Genomic DNA, 14,891 nt, shown 5'->3' with positions numbered 1-14,891 from the left:
GCACTTGGAAATTTTCTACACGCCAAACTAAAGAAACTTTACATCTGGTCTTAGCAATGAATTTTTATTTAACACTAGAACACAATTATGGTGTATTTATTTCTACCAGAGATATTAAAACGATAGAAACTTGAAGGAATCTATAATGCAATGGAAATAAATAAAATAGAAATTCATTCTCTTATAGAAAATCACAATAAAGTAAAAATCAATATATTTATAATAAATAATACATTTTAAATGTATAAAACAAATAATAAATTTTTATTAGAAATTTGAATGTGTCATTTTGACCATTTCTAGTGCTGAATAAAAGGAAGAAGTATCTTTAATTTTGTGTAGGTTTGTTCTATCGTCTCCTTTCGTTTCCAGATTATTTCAAGTACAACGAAATTGTTTTTTACTATGGGATTATCGTATAAAACAAATAATAAATTTTTATTAGAAATTGTGAATGTGTCACTTTGACCACTTCTAGTGTTGAATGAAAGAAAGAAGTATCTTTAATTTTGTGTAGGTTTCTTCTATATTATATCGTCTCCTTTCGTTTACAGATTATTTCAAGTAAAACGAAACTGTTTTTTAATATAGAATTATTAAAAAACGTGGCAATTACTTTATAACGTTACTTGATTGTATCGAATAACTGTCAAGTTTTCAAAGGGGAGAATAGCTGTATTCTGGGAGATAAATTGTTAAAAGGACGAGAAGTCGATGATTTAATTAGACGATAAGTTCAGCCACTGTAGCGGACGCGGAAGATATCGAACTCACCTCTTAGATGTGAGAATTAGGTCTTCCATTAAAAATCCAAAAGCCCGTCAGTACAAGTTTTCTGATTGAATTAGGTAACTGGCGAGTGAAGGCTACTATTTCCCGACAATAGGATATCACTGTGCTGAAATTGAACGGAAACCGATCCCTTCGAGAGTATGAAATAGGAAAGCAGAACCAATTCGTACCGCATAACGTATTCGTAAACCAATATTGCGAAATATTTCGTTTCTTTCCATCAATTTTTCACCCTCGAATACCCCGTCGGTTCGCTGCTCATCAATTATTTCATTAACTGCCCAAACAACCGACCGTTATATTCACTTGTAAATCTTGCGTTGTATATTCCACACACCGAGTATAGAAATAAACATTTAAATATGAAGACTGTCGACCTCGGAATTCTTCGAGAGAAGCTCCGACAAAATTCGAGATATTAAAATCTACTACCCGGTGTTTTCACTTTGCGTGATTCATTAAACGTTTAAAAAACCTCCGCGCTTTGAAGTCAACTAAAATCTATTATCTCGTGTTTTCGGTTCGCGTAATACTATTCATTACATTTGGAACGTTTAAAAAAAAAATCTCCCGAGCTCTCCGAGCAGACCATCCGATATTTAACGAAAATGAAAGATTAAAAGTACCGACTTCGCAATCGCGTCTAAGTTTAAGCCCGCAACGGGGGACCGGTTACAGAGTCGATCAGATTAAACTCAATCTGAATTTTGGTTTCAATCTCTCGCGCGCGCGGTGCAGGACGATATTATCCGCCGGGCGAGTATAACTCCATTTTTCTCCCCGGAAAACTTTTTTCAATCACTTCCCATTTAATAATTTCTTTACCATTCCACCTCCCCCCTCGACCGGTCTTCCATTATCCCGGCCCGTATTGACTTAATTAATCGATTTCGCGGAACCACCCTGGGTCCTCGGTTGATTTCTCTCGACCAACAGATGAGGCACTAACGACGCCCGCGCCCGGGAAATAAAATTCCCGGAGCATCGACGGGGCGTAGGGACAGTATCGAATTCCCGATGGAATAAACTCTCGGCTTTCGAGTTTTCTGATAACAGCCGCGAATTGCGCGCGCGCGCAAAAGATGGATCTTTCAGCGCAAGCACAGGGATGATAGGGTATCTCGACGTAGAAAGGGGATACCGTCTCGTTCGTCGAAGACTTTCGATAAGACTTCGTCGAGAAGCACGCGGGAAAACGACCCAATGGCGCCCTCGATTGATTACACGAGGACTACTCCGAGACATTCGAGCGAACGACCGATACGTGACACTTTGACGCTTCGTTCCGTCCCTTTCGATAGGTCCGTTCTCGATCTCTCGCGAATATCGATTCTTGCGCGATCGTTTCTCGCACCGAGCAACACGATAGTCGCGCGCTTAACATGTGCATTTATTTTTGTTCGCGATTGCTTGGAACAGCTATTAGACGCAATTTACTCATATAAAAATAGAAATGTTTCTTTCAATTTGTGGAGAAATGGTGAAAGGGATGCGCGATGAAAGAAAAATAACTATAAGTGAACTGAATACACAGGGCGTTCGATAATTGATGGTACTAGGGAAAAGGGGGCGATTCTGCATGAAAAAATAAGTCTAAAATATAGAATAACAATTTTTAATGTGAGGCTTTGTTTTCGAGAAAATTGACTTCGAATTTTCGTCTAATTTATATAGGGTGTTCGGCCACACCTGGGAAAAATTTTAATGGGAGATTCTAGAGGCCAAAATAAGACGAAAATCAAGGATACTAATTTGTTGATTGAGGCTTCGTTAAAAAGTTATAGAAACATTTCCGGCCACATAGTATATTTTCGGTAAAGAATTTTTTGCTCGAAAGTACGTAGGATTTCGAGGGTACGTCTATTCGCCAAAAATGATTGTAATTGACTCCTGCAACCGAAAATAATTTTTCCAGAACGATTTGAAATTTTTTGTTTTCGCCGGAAAAATTCAGCAGCTACAACTTGTCGATTTTTTTTAAAACTTCGTTTTTGATTTTTAATAAATTTGTTTGACGCTCTACAGAAAAGTTGTCTAATACTTTTTTGTAAGTACCCATGGGCTCTGCTTCAAAAAAAAGTTTCATTGAAATATATTCACTATTCTAGGAGTTATGGTTGTTTGAAGATTGGACCAGTTTTCTTTCATTTACGAAAACCATCGACGTGTGTGTTGCGTTTTATTTTTCGAGACACAAGTCAAGAGAGTGCAGCCGTGTTCCTTGTCTTATTTAGACAATGAACAGTACCGATTGGGTCTGTACGTGACGAATTTTCGTCATTGACTTTTCTTCATTCCGGCAGTTTTTTCCGAAATGAACAGACGTGCCCTTCCAAGTGCTTCAAATAAAGTTCACCACCTATTTCGAATAGAAGAGAACCCAGCAAAGATCGATGCAACGTAATTAAATTAAAAAAAAAATCATTATTGTTTTTAAAGTTCCACGCGAACGACAAATGGTTCCGCGTCGCGGATAAATTACCCACTCGAGTAACGTGGAATTTTGAAAATTTCCCTTGTTAGTTTCTCGTTACTCCTCGCGGAGTATCGAGAACTCGGTGGGAAAGAAACTTGCCTATTTTCATCGGGCGCTCGAAAGGAACGAAAGCGTAAACTTTCCTGTAAATAAATCGCAACGCCAAGATAACTTCTTTATGCGATCGTCGAACGCGCGACAACGGGTCGGCGACTGAAACGGAAAACGGGCCGCGGCGGCAAAGGAAGGGTGGAGGGGACGAGGCGTCGCGGTGCCCAGCGTCTTAATAATGGCACGTCGTAGAAACGCCGCCGTCATGCCAGCAAGGGTGGAGAACGGGCGAGCAAAAGGAGAAGACGAAAAGCGGCATGAACTCGTGATTTATCAGCCAGCAGTATCATCGTCTCTCTTTCTTTTCTTCCACGACACTTCTTGCTTTCGCGTACGCGCGCGTGTTCGTCCGTGTGCAGAGCTAGGACCTCGCTAAGTGACATTTTAAAAGGAACAAGACCGCCCGACCGGCGCTTTGACGCATATTTCGCGGCTATTACGGCCGGCTATAATTTTGCGACAACCCCGAGGCCCGAGAATAGAAGCTCGATTCACCCCTAAACGACTCCTCCATTTCTAAATCGACCAATTTATTGGCCCATGATGGACGTAACGAGCCGAGCCACGAACATGGCGGAAATCTGGTTGCGATAACGTTACTATTTTACGTATTTGTTGAGATTCCCAAATCTGACTTTACGGTACGTGCTATTTTCATTCGTGTTTTGATGCTAAATTTACGCTAGCCACTGACCTTTTCGAGAATAATTCTAAGCTGAAAGAAATCCAAGAGAAAAGAATTCTAAATCATCGAAAAAATATCTCGACACTCAGAGAAATTTCTAAGAAATCTGAAATTTATTTTAAGTTGTTAGTTTGTATAATAATTAGACCAAATAACTTCTGAACGCAAAATCGTCCGAGAGATTTCATTATAATGCATTTTATTATTTGAAGATGACACCACTTGTTGATTTTTGTAGGATGTATTTATGATGTTTTAAGGAAGCGAAAATACCAAAGTGTTTGGCCACCCCTCGAAAAAATTTTAATGAGAGATTCTAGAGGGAGATTTCTAAAAATTAAATTAAATATTTCAAATCATTCTGAAAAAATTATTTTTGGCTGCGGGAGTCAATTAGAAGCATTTTTGGTGAATAGACATACTCTCGAAATCTTATTTACTTTTGAGAAAAAAATTCGGGTAGATGCTGAAATTTTTCCGTAAAAAAAAAATTTTTCAAATCGTTCTAAAAAAATAATTTTCAGTTGCAAGGGTCGATTACAATCATTTTTGGTCAACACACATACCACCAAAATCCTACGCACTTCCGAGAAAAAAATTCTTTTCTGAAAATATAATTTCTGGCCAAAAATGCTATCTCGAAATTTCATGCGTATCTTTAAAATGTCATAACTCCTGAACGGATTGGAGGATTTTAATGTTTAAAAAAGCAAATGACGCGTATTTTGATGGAGAATATGTACAAATCGCAAAAATATTCGAAAAGTTGGTCCTTGAACCCGCAAAATGAGAAAAACTCCATAAAAATAGTCCAATTTTCAAACAGCCATAACTCCTACAATTGTGAATATATTTCAATGAAACTTTTTTCTGAAGTAGAGCTCATGGGTACCTACAGAAAACTATTAGACAACTTTCCTGTGGGGCGTCAAATAAAATTACTAAAAATGAAAAAGTAATTTTTAAGAAAAATCGACAGGGGGTGCCTAAATTTTTCGACGGAAAAAAAAAATTTCAAATCGTTCTAAAAAAATTATTTTCGTTTGCGGGGGTCAAATACAATCATTTTTGGTGAATATACATACCCTCGAAATCCTATCCAGTCTCGAGAAAAAACTTCAGTACAGACGGAACTTTAAACGTTAATAACTTTTTAACGAAGCCTCCATCAACAAATTGGTATTCTTAGTTTTCGTCTTATTTTGACCTCTAAAATCTTCCATTAAAATTGTTCCCAGGGGTGGCTGAACACCCTGTATGCAGCGATTCGATTTTCTTATCTAAGCCCAGCGACACTTATATGTATCAGTTTCTAAAATTGATATTATCACTTATTTAGAACATTACAAATACATTCCATAAAAATCAACAAGTGGTATCACCTTTAAATAATAAAATGCATCAAGACGAAATTTCTTGAACGATTTCGCATTCAGAAGTTATTTGGGTGAATCGTATTTTCATAGTTTTGCGTGCAAAGTTTTCAGGTGCTCGAAAGAGATCGTACAACACGTATGGACGATAGATTTAAAAGGAGGGGGAGGCAAGGAAGAGGGTTCGCTACAAGTTGTTTCGCCCATCGGCGAAATCAACGTTAATTTCCCTTTTATTTTTCTCCCTGATTAAAAATAGTGCCTTCGAGCGGCGAGGCTGCACAGCTTTGCCAGGCGAGCACAAAGAGAAAAAAGGAGGGAACGATCCGTTGGCGTAAACGCGAGAGGAAAGGTGTATTACGAGCCGAAGCGTGCTTTTTCCGAACGCGTTCTCTGTGCTTCTTCGAAACTCCGTGTTTGAAAGTTTCTTTTGCAAATCCAAAGAGACTTTGGTCTTAACGGATACCCCGGATGCTACGGAGCGAGAAATTCGACGCAACAAATAATATTAACAGAGCGCTCCGTATAGCTCGATAAATTTCATTAAAAACGAAGAAAGGGGTCCTCCGACTTTGGCTATCGACATTTCTGTGGCTTTCAGCGAACTTAATCACGGATTTTTCTATCCATGCATATGTTGGGACAAAGGTACAAACTTACAATTGTGTTTTATGTAAGTTTCTATCGTATCAAACTTGCAGATATTAAAAAAACAAAGGTATATTATGTAAACCTGTTATTAATCTTACCTTGATAATACTAAGAAACTGAAAATAAAAGTACACAATAGGAAACAAGAAAGAAAATAATGAAATAAAACTGAGGTGAACATAATGCAATACAAAATGTTTTTTAGACAGTAGTCTGATCTTACAATAAAAGTAGCCTAGAAAATGAGAAAGAAAATAATGAAATAAAACAAAGTATCGTTGAACATAATGCAATACAAAATGTTCTTTACAAAGTAGTCTGATTTTACGGTTCACAAATTTTGTAGAGAAACAGAAAATATTCGATAACGTTTCACGTATGTTTTAAGCAGAGAATATTGTTGCAACGCAGAAGGAGCTTTTTTTCTTACTCTACTAGGTAGAATCTATACTTCCCACACGCAACCAGACACCCTGTATAGAAGACAATCAAAACAACTAGAAAGCATAACTTTCCCCGCCGTAAAAATAACAAATCTTTAATGAAGTTTCTTGACAACGACGATTGAATTTCTCCTTAAGCGTCCGATTACCGACACATTTATCTGAGCGGTCGGAAACTTTCCCTTGGCAGTGAACGTAGCGAGCAACGAACGTGTTAAAAGTCCCATTAAACGAGAGAAATCCGAAAAATGATATTAGCAATAATTTACGAACACCGACTCTGGTGCTGTGTGAAATATCACCAACTATTTTAACCGTTTTACGATAACAGCTGACGAAAATAGTTTTTGAGCGTCACAGCTTATAACCAGCGATCTCTTATGTGACTGCAGCCACGGCTTCGAAAGTTATCAAGTTTGCAGCTTACGAAACCCTTCATCAAAAGCGCGGGGTCTGTTCCGAGACCACTAATTTCGCGACGATTACTCGCGGCTGTTTGCGGAAGTTTCGTAAGGGAAAAACATATGAAATTTGCCAATCAACAACGTTGAGAATAAGTCATTCGTTTATTGCACCCCCTGAGAAACTTGCTTTTTTTCGAGCCTTAAGCTCAGTTAGCAGAAAACCGTCAAGCTAAGAACAGCATTTTCGTTTTATAAAACCACATTAATTAAATACATACTTAGGTCGAAAGTTTGTCGTATTTATTTAGCAAATAAATATTCAAGAAACAACGATTACTGTTTTCGCGTTGATAATTTTGATATCTATCGCGAAAGCGTGCTGGAAATGTTGCAGTCTACGGTTCATTAAGCTAATACCCGTCGAATCGGTTTTCGAACAATTTCATCCCTGTTATGTGAACCGATAAAACATTCCGTAATAGCATTAGACGCAACTGACGAGAACCCGATTATAGTTCTCGTATCGTTCTCGCTTATTACTATCGTGGTTTAATCGTATTACACGTCCTGTTAGTTGCACCAATATTTAGCATCCAGCAATAAATCAGCCGTAAATTCTACGTTTCTCTATGTTATTTACTGTGAAGTTTGCCCTCTGCTTTGTACCGATTACTGTTTCTAAACCTGTATCCTTTCCTCGGCTGTTTAGTTTCGCGCGACAGAGCCGCGCGGTTATTAAATAAACAAGCGAAACGGCAGCCCAGCAAAGTCAAATTCTCGTACGCTTTAGTTGAAACATGCGCTTATTAAGTATCCATGCGCCGACAAAAGATTTTCGAACAACAGCCACTGTTTCGCTGGCTACGAGTTGCTACAGCAAGCTGATTAATTATTTCGAGTATCGTGAATGACAGCAGGACCGTTGGTTCCCGACTCTCGCGTCGCGAAATTTTTATTTTAGATCGGGCAACATGTTACGGCGAGCATTATGTAAATATCGAGCTGCTTTAAATTGTACATTTAAAGGAAGAATCGTGAAATTACAAGCATTTTATTTCACGAAGTAGAATCAGATATAGACAATTTAACGGTAATAAGAAAATCTTTGTCAGTTTTATGTTTATTATTACGTAAAGGAAAAATAAAATCTCGAAAGTATCGCAAAATGATATTTAAACAATCTTTATCAGTTTTATAATAGATATAAAAGATATAAAACTATTATATTACTTTATCAGTTCGATAATCAATATAGTAGATATAAAACTGATAAAGATTTTCTTAAATACCATTTTGCGATATTTTCGAGATTTTGTTTCTCCTTTACGTAATAATAAAATTAAATTTCGAAAATATCGCAAAATGATATTTAATTTAACTCTATTTTAACAGTTAAGGACGTTCGTTGGCCGTTTTGCGCCTACGTTGGCATGGTCCAGTTAATTAAATGTTAAAATAAACGTTATGAAAATCGTACACCGGATTGGACGTTGCGTAATTAATCGATACACCTTATGTTTGACGGGGAAAAAAGTTCCGGTCACAGGGACCGTTCTCCGTAGCGGTGCTTTATGCTCAAAGGGTTGCAAAGCAACAAAGAGCAGCAATTTGTGAAGCGATAGGTTCGCAGATACCGTGACACCCAAATAATGAAGTGACTGTAACCACGCGGCTCGGGACAAAGGGCTACTTATCGAACAGCCTTGGTATACCCGGTGGTTAAAAAGAATCTAAAGCGCTTACCTTGATGGTGAATTGTCTGCACTGCGGCTTGTACGCGTTCGTTCCGCAAACGAGAAATTGATCAGGCCCTTGTCTGCCGAATACTCGTACGTAATTCTGACACTCGTCCTCGCTGCGTCCTTTCAGATAACAAAGTTCACGATGTGCCCCCGTGCTGGACCACTGCAACCTCTGTGACAAAACAAGATCAAACCGTTACTTGGAATCTAATTTCCGAGACATAGTTCGCGCTCCGCGACAGGCGAACACGTAACGACCGTATCTGCGAAAACGAACTTCGAATATGACGCATCGGGACTACATATCTATTGCCAATTCGTACTGACACGTCCACCAGTCGAACCAATACACGTACGATTTTCCACGATATATTATAATGCTGCTCTTACACGTATACGAAGACATTTCAAAACGTTAACCTTTGGATTGTTGGATTCGGAGGAGTCGTATAATTTCTAAGTTGAATTTCCTTGGAGATTAGAAGATTAACACTTTCACTGCCACGTCATACACATATGGGTGACCAAATTTACTATTGTGATATTACAAAAATTAATTCTCGAGTTAAGATGTTGAGGGAAATAAATTTGGATGGAATTTGTGAATTTTAACGAGGTTACGAAAATAAGTACTGAAATAAATTGTAACTTATGTAGCTTACAATGGTCTAAAATCAAAATTTTACTTTTGTAGAATATTATATGGTTTTGATCTGGCAGTGAACAAGTTAAATTGATTTAGAGATTGAACACTTAAAATAACTACTATAAAACTCGATATACAGAGTGTTCGGTCACTCCTGGGAAAAATTTTAATGGGAGATTCTAGCGGTCAAAATAAGATGAAAATCAAGAATACCAATTTGTTGATTGAGGCTTCGTTAGAAAGTTATTAACGTTTTAAATTCCGCCTGTAGAACGGTAGTTGCGCGTGATAGTGGTTCTCACTCAACATGAGAAACTCTACTTAGTAACGTGACGACAGCCTCACAGTTTTGTGAGTGAGAACCACTATCGCGTGCCCACAGCTGACCGTCGTTCTACAGGCGGAACTTTAATCGTTAATAACTTTTTAACGAAGACTTAATCAACAAATTAGTATTCTTGATTTTCATCTTATTTTGGCCTCTAGAATCTCCTATTAAAATTTTTCCCAAGGTGGTCGAACACCCAATATGTTAAAAGGCTACGTGGAAACCCACAAAAGTACACTACACAAGAAGCTTTATCAAATAGCGTCAAAAAAAAGTACGAGTAATGAGGAAACCATTACTATTACAGAAGAAAAAACAAGATAGCAACCGTGAGGCCAATTTCCACAGTTCTAGAATCGCGTACAGTAAACTCACCTTAATAATATAAAACACGTATGTATTATTTTATTTTAAACGAGGAACTTCGACGTTGGAATACGTATAGGACACTTACTCTATTAGGAATAATTTAACAGTAGTGTTTTAAATTATCGTTGAAAAATTATTGTAATTATCGACTAGTTCCAATTCAGATTTGGAAATATTTTATGTTGATCCCAAGAAACGACAAAGCGTCGAACTCGATACGCGTGCAAACACTGGAAATTTAAACGAAAGACTGAAACGTGACTGAGATACGCAAAATTTCGAGGAACAATGGAATGTTTGGATGGCGCACGTTTCGGCGCATTGTTTCGGCGTCGCGGGCACAAAGGCTTCCGATTGGAAAAACGAAGTTGGTTCCTATTCAACCAATCGGAAGCATTCGCGCCTGAAACGTAGTGACGTAGAGAGTAGGAGAGTGGGGGGATGATATTACACTATAAATCACTCTACCACATGACCCCACGGCGTAATTAACTGTGTCATACGACTTGACATAAATATTTAAATAATGTCACTCGTTTTAATAGAGGCACTTGAATAAATATTACAATATTTGAATAACGTGAGTTTTAATTCTCGCACAGTGGGCTCTAGGTCCATTTGAATCCATGCAAACTGTTTCTTTGAGATTCAAGTTTCAGTTTTTAATAATATTAATATCGTTAATTTTATATTAGGGTTTCATTTTAGATGACTAACAGATTATTACAGATTATTACAGTTTTCTGGAACATTCCTCACAGCGTGGTTCATGTTTATATACATGCATACAAATATAGATAGTAGATACATTTGTCTCAAGACAATAGATGTTACGCGTCTGTTTACCCGCGTACATATTAACATAGATACTACCTTATCGATTTTCAGTTATTCTTAACAAATATTAAACGAGTTTGTAAAATTAATAATATCAATAAATACCCATGATTGTAAACCTTGTAGACGCAAAATAATAAAATTGAGACTCTTAAACATTTATGTCAACTATGTACTACTGGCAACTCTAAACAGAATATAAATCGAAAAATGCGATTTTGAAATGAAATCTACAGATTAATTGCTAAGAACCTGTTCCATATAGTATAGCATTCTCAGAGATTCTATAGACGATCCAGCGATCGCGAACGCAATTAGGGAAATATTTCTTGAGCAGTCAAAAATCAGAAGTCGCTCACCCTGACTGGAAATTCCGGATTTCCTTGCACGAATCGCTCGAGGCGAGCGTGAAAAGATCCAGCGTATGAAACAACGAGTGGCAAGGTGGAACGCTTGAAATCGCGAAGAAGAGGGTGGCGGGGGTTCAGGACAAAAACTGCAGCTGTATACTGTCGAGCAAAAATCCTTGAACAAGCTATCCAGCCCCACCCCTTCTCGCGCCTTTTCTCGCGTCTGCGAGTATCCGAGCGTTTCATGTTATCTTTTTACGGCATCTCATGGTCGACCCAGAAATTTCCTTTCCTTTGATAATTTCGGATGATCGAGCCACGGGAAGGTAAATCTTATCAGCGCTGAGGCTAGTTCGTGGATCCACTTTTCCACAAGAGCAACGGCCACGGTTGATCTCGTTACGATGCATTATCCAAGATCGTATTTTGTTTCTGGCAGCCTACAACTCGTGGACCCCTGGCTTCTCCGCATTCTTTTTTCGTTCTTCTCGCTTATCTTGCCATACCTTACCTCTATCATCTTAATATCCTTATATTACTTGCTTCGGTCCTCCCCCTACCACCCTCTGCCTCTTCCACTACAATGTCCCGGCGAAGTATCAATAAATTACTTGAAAATTTATTCCGATACCTTTCCGCGACCCAGAAATTCTCTCTACCGTGAAATCTAATTTCGTCCTCGTAGTTCCATGCACCCGAAGTGTATCTCAAACTATAGGAAATAAATCAATTTTTCCAGTTAGTGTTTCGTAGCTTCCTCTCTCGTTCTTACTTTTTTCCTTTCCATTTGCTTCTTTAGGTACGACGAAACAACGATTTTATGTCAGCGTGGCGCGTAGAAGTTATTTCATAGTTTTATTTCTTCGTTCGGGATCTACGATATGCAGTACGAGAAGAGAGGATTCATATTCCCCTTTATGAGATTCTTTGAACTATTTTTATACATACTTGTATATATAATATGATATATTTGCTGTTCTTTCGTCTTTTTGTTTCGGTAGTAAAAAACCATTACCCTTCATTTTCACTGATTCCTTACGTGCATTCTTTTTATAAAATTCTAGTAAAAATCAAACCTTATATTTTTTAAATAAGAAGCCAAATTTATGAATATTCATTTTCATACGATAATTCAATTTATATAAGATAAATACACTAGAATGAACTCTTATATTTTTTAAGTAAGAAGCCAAATTTACGAATATTCATTTTCATAAGACAATTCAAATTTTTTATTATTTAGTTTAGAATTTCTAACACACAATATTATTTTAGCGCCATTTAAGTTCACGACTTTTCTTATATACTTCTATTCTTGCTGTTTCTTTTCTGAGAATAATATGAAGTCTGTTTCGCCTACCACGACCGATCATCTGACCGGTTGAATGATTTATATTTTTTTGTAAAAAAAACTGAACAAAATTCGGTACCAAATTCTGGTTAGCTTCCGATGTAAGTAGGAATTATATGTATAGCAAAGACAAAAGGAGAGAATCTTCAGTTTCCACTGTCTTAAAACAGTCTAATGACGCGTATTAAAAATACTAAAACTTTAGACGCGTGCAGTTCCGAAACTATTAGTGTTTTATGCATTATTGAGCCATCATTGGAAGCGGCGAACCTTCCCCTTTAAAATGGCTTTTGGTTTATGTCGATCCGACTTTCCCTTTTCGAGATATCGTAATTTATGTAAAGGGGTAATTTTTCAATTTCCGCTATCTCTCTGTCCCCGACGTACAAAAGCCTACTAACGCCTATTAAAAATACAAAAAATTTAGGCACGCGCTGTTCTGAAACTACTTATGTTTTCTGCATAAATGAGCCATCGTTAGAAGCGGTGAACCTTCCTCTTTAAAATGGCTTTTGGTTTATGTCGATCCGACTTTCCGTTTCCGAGATATCGTAATTTATGTAAAATGGTATTTTTCTTCATTTGACTATCTCTGTCTCCGTCTGACGCGTCGCGCTGGACCTCTCTTTTTCGTACGTGACTCGTGACTGTCGTGACCTAGTTTCGGGGCGTAGTATTTCCAAGAATTTACTACGCACTGTTTACTATGGTCACGCGCGCGAGTTCATTGATATCAATGAAACGTAAACAAACGCTTCGAACCTTTATATCTCCGAAACTAGCCACCGCATCGACTTGAAACTAAAATCGCTATATCTCCGGAACTAATAAAGCTATCGACCCTCACAAACGCTCATTTTAAAGGGCATTTCATCCTCTACCTAATGATCATATCACATACTACAATTCTTGCTATCTTCTATATTTATTTTGAAATTTACTTTGACGCTATCTACCTAAAAAAGTTTCAACAATTCCCACTGATTATACGACTCGTGTGCGATAAAATTGGATCATAAATTGTTAATTTAATCGAAAATGAATTTAAATTTGCATACAGGGTGTTTGCATAATTACTATTCCATTTTTTCGTAAACAATTGTTTTCTCTGGAATTAACTACGGTATCAACTTTAAAGAAAATTTGTTTTCAAGAGCGTTTTATCTTCTATCCGATGAAAATGACTGATTTGCTAGTACTATTAAAGTATTAATGCACGTTTAGAATAAAAGTATTGAATATTTTTGCGCAGGTTCTTAGAATTCAAAGCTTTAAGAAAAAATATGCGACATAAAAGAGGATATCTTACGAATAAACTTCAAAACACAACTTTCTATATATATAATGCAAAAATTATAAGTACCTTGCCTCGTAAAAGAGAAAAAGAAAGTCATTTAATCGGTCATGGTAAGAATGGTTATACATGAAATGCCGGTAGGTTTAGTGTTAAAGAGTGCTTAAGGCACCGATCGGCGTCGATCCCGATCGTGCTATCTTTAGACATCGATGACGTAATTTTCCAGCGCGTAGCCTGTCGCAGAAAACCCCGAAGGGGGGGATAAAGGAGACACGTCGGGTAAAATCGAGTAGTCGTCGAAAAAGAAGACAGAAATGTTCGAACCCGATCGAAACGATGTTGAAGAAAACCAATTACATCTTCCCGAGAGGATACCGGTTCTTGCCACCGGGCGAATTCAAAACTGCTCGATCTGCAAATGGAATTGTCCAATTAAATTTGATTTACACGTTATCCGTGCTCGATGCCTAATTAATTCCCAGCTCAGCCGTGATTTCTTGCCGCACTTTCTCGCGGCCGCGAGCGAACCAATTAAACCGCCGAACGCAGATTTCGGTCGAGTGTGATTTAGGAACAGCCGCGGCCTGTGTACCCCCCCCCCCCCCCCCTTCACGTTTTGGCTACCACCCACACGCCCTTCTCGACCGGCTGGGTTTTTGTACTAATTAGAATACGTCTGGAGATTCTGGTTCCCGGTTCCGTCGCCGCTCCGCGAGTTACAACTAGCCCGAAAACTTTCGACCGCAAAATCGCGCTGCATATTCATCGGGTAATACGATTTCATAGTTTCGAGCCTCCGGGAGGTCGCGTTGCCCGGTTTTACGCTCTAACCCGCGGATAAATTCGGCCCGGGACGTAGCTCTAATCCAGCGCGAGCTAACCCGGCGCCCGAAACTTTTTTCTGGGGTACTGCATACATTCCGTGTCCGGATTCCGGACTTTACTTTGACGAGGGCCGCTGGCGCCCACGCGCGGATCACACGGAACGCTCCACGGTATTTGAAAGTGTAACGATCCCCGGCTATCGAAAAAGTTA

General features: G+C 38.3%; 1 protein-coding gene across 3 annotated transcripts in view; it reads right to left on the bottom strand.

Annotated features, from left to right (window-relative positions):
- Positions 1–14,891, bottom strand: part of LOC143343015 (semaphorin-1A) — a 455,004-nt gene that overhangs the window by 186,606 nt on the left and 253,507 nt on the right. For all 3 annotated transcript variants that reach the window (XM_076767469.1, XM_076767471.1, XM_076767470.1), the window contains exon 5: positions 8,679–8,849. In XM_076767469.1, the coding sequence (XP_076623584.1) occupies positions 8,679–8,849 (171 nt within the window). The remainder of the gene's footprint in view (positions 1–8,678; positions 8,850–14,891) is intronic.

Source organism: Colletes latitarsis, chromosome 6 (assembly GCF_051014445.1).
Source record: "Colletes latitarsis isolate SP2378_abdomen chromosome 6, iyColLati1, whole genome shotgun sequence".
Taxonomy (NCBI): domain Eukaryota; kingdom Metazoa; phylum Arthropoda; class Insecta; order Hymenoptera; family Colletidae; genus Colletes; species Colletes latitarsis.
Note: the sequence above shows the minus strand (reverse complement) of the source record. Positions and strands in the feature narration are given on the sequence as shown.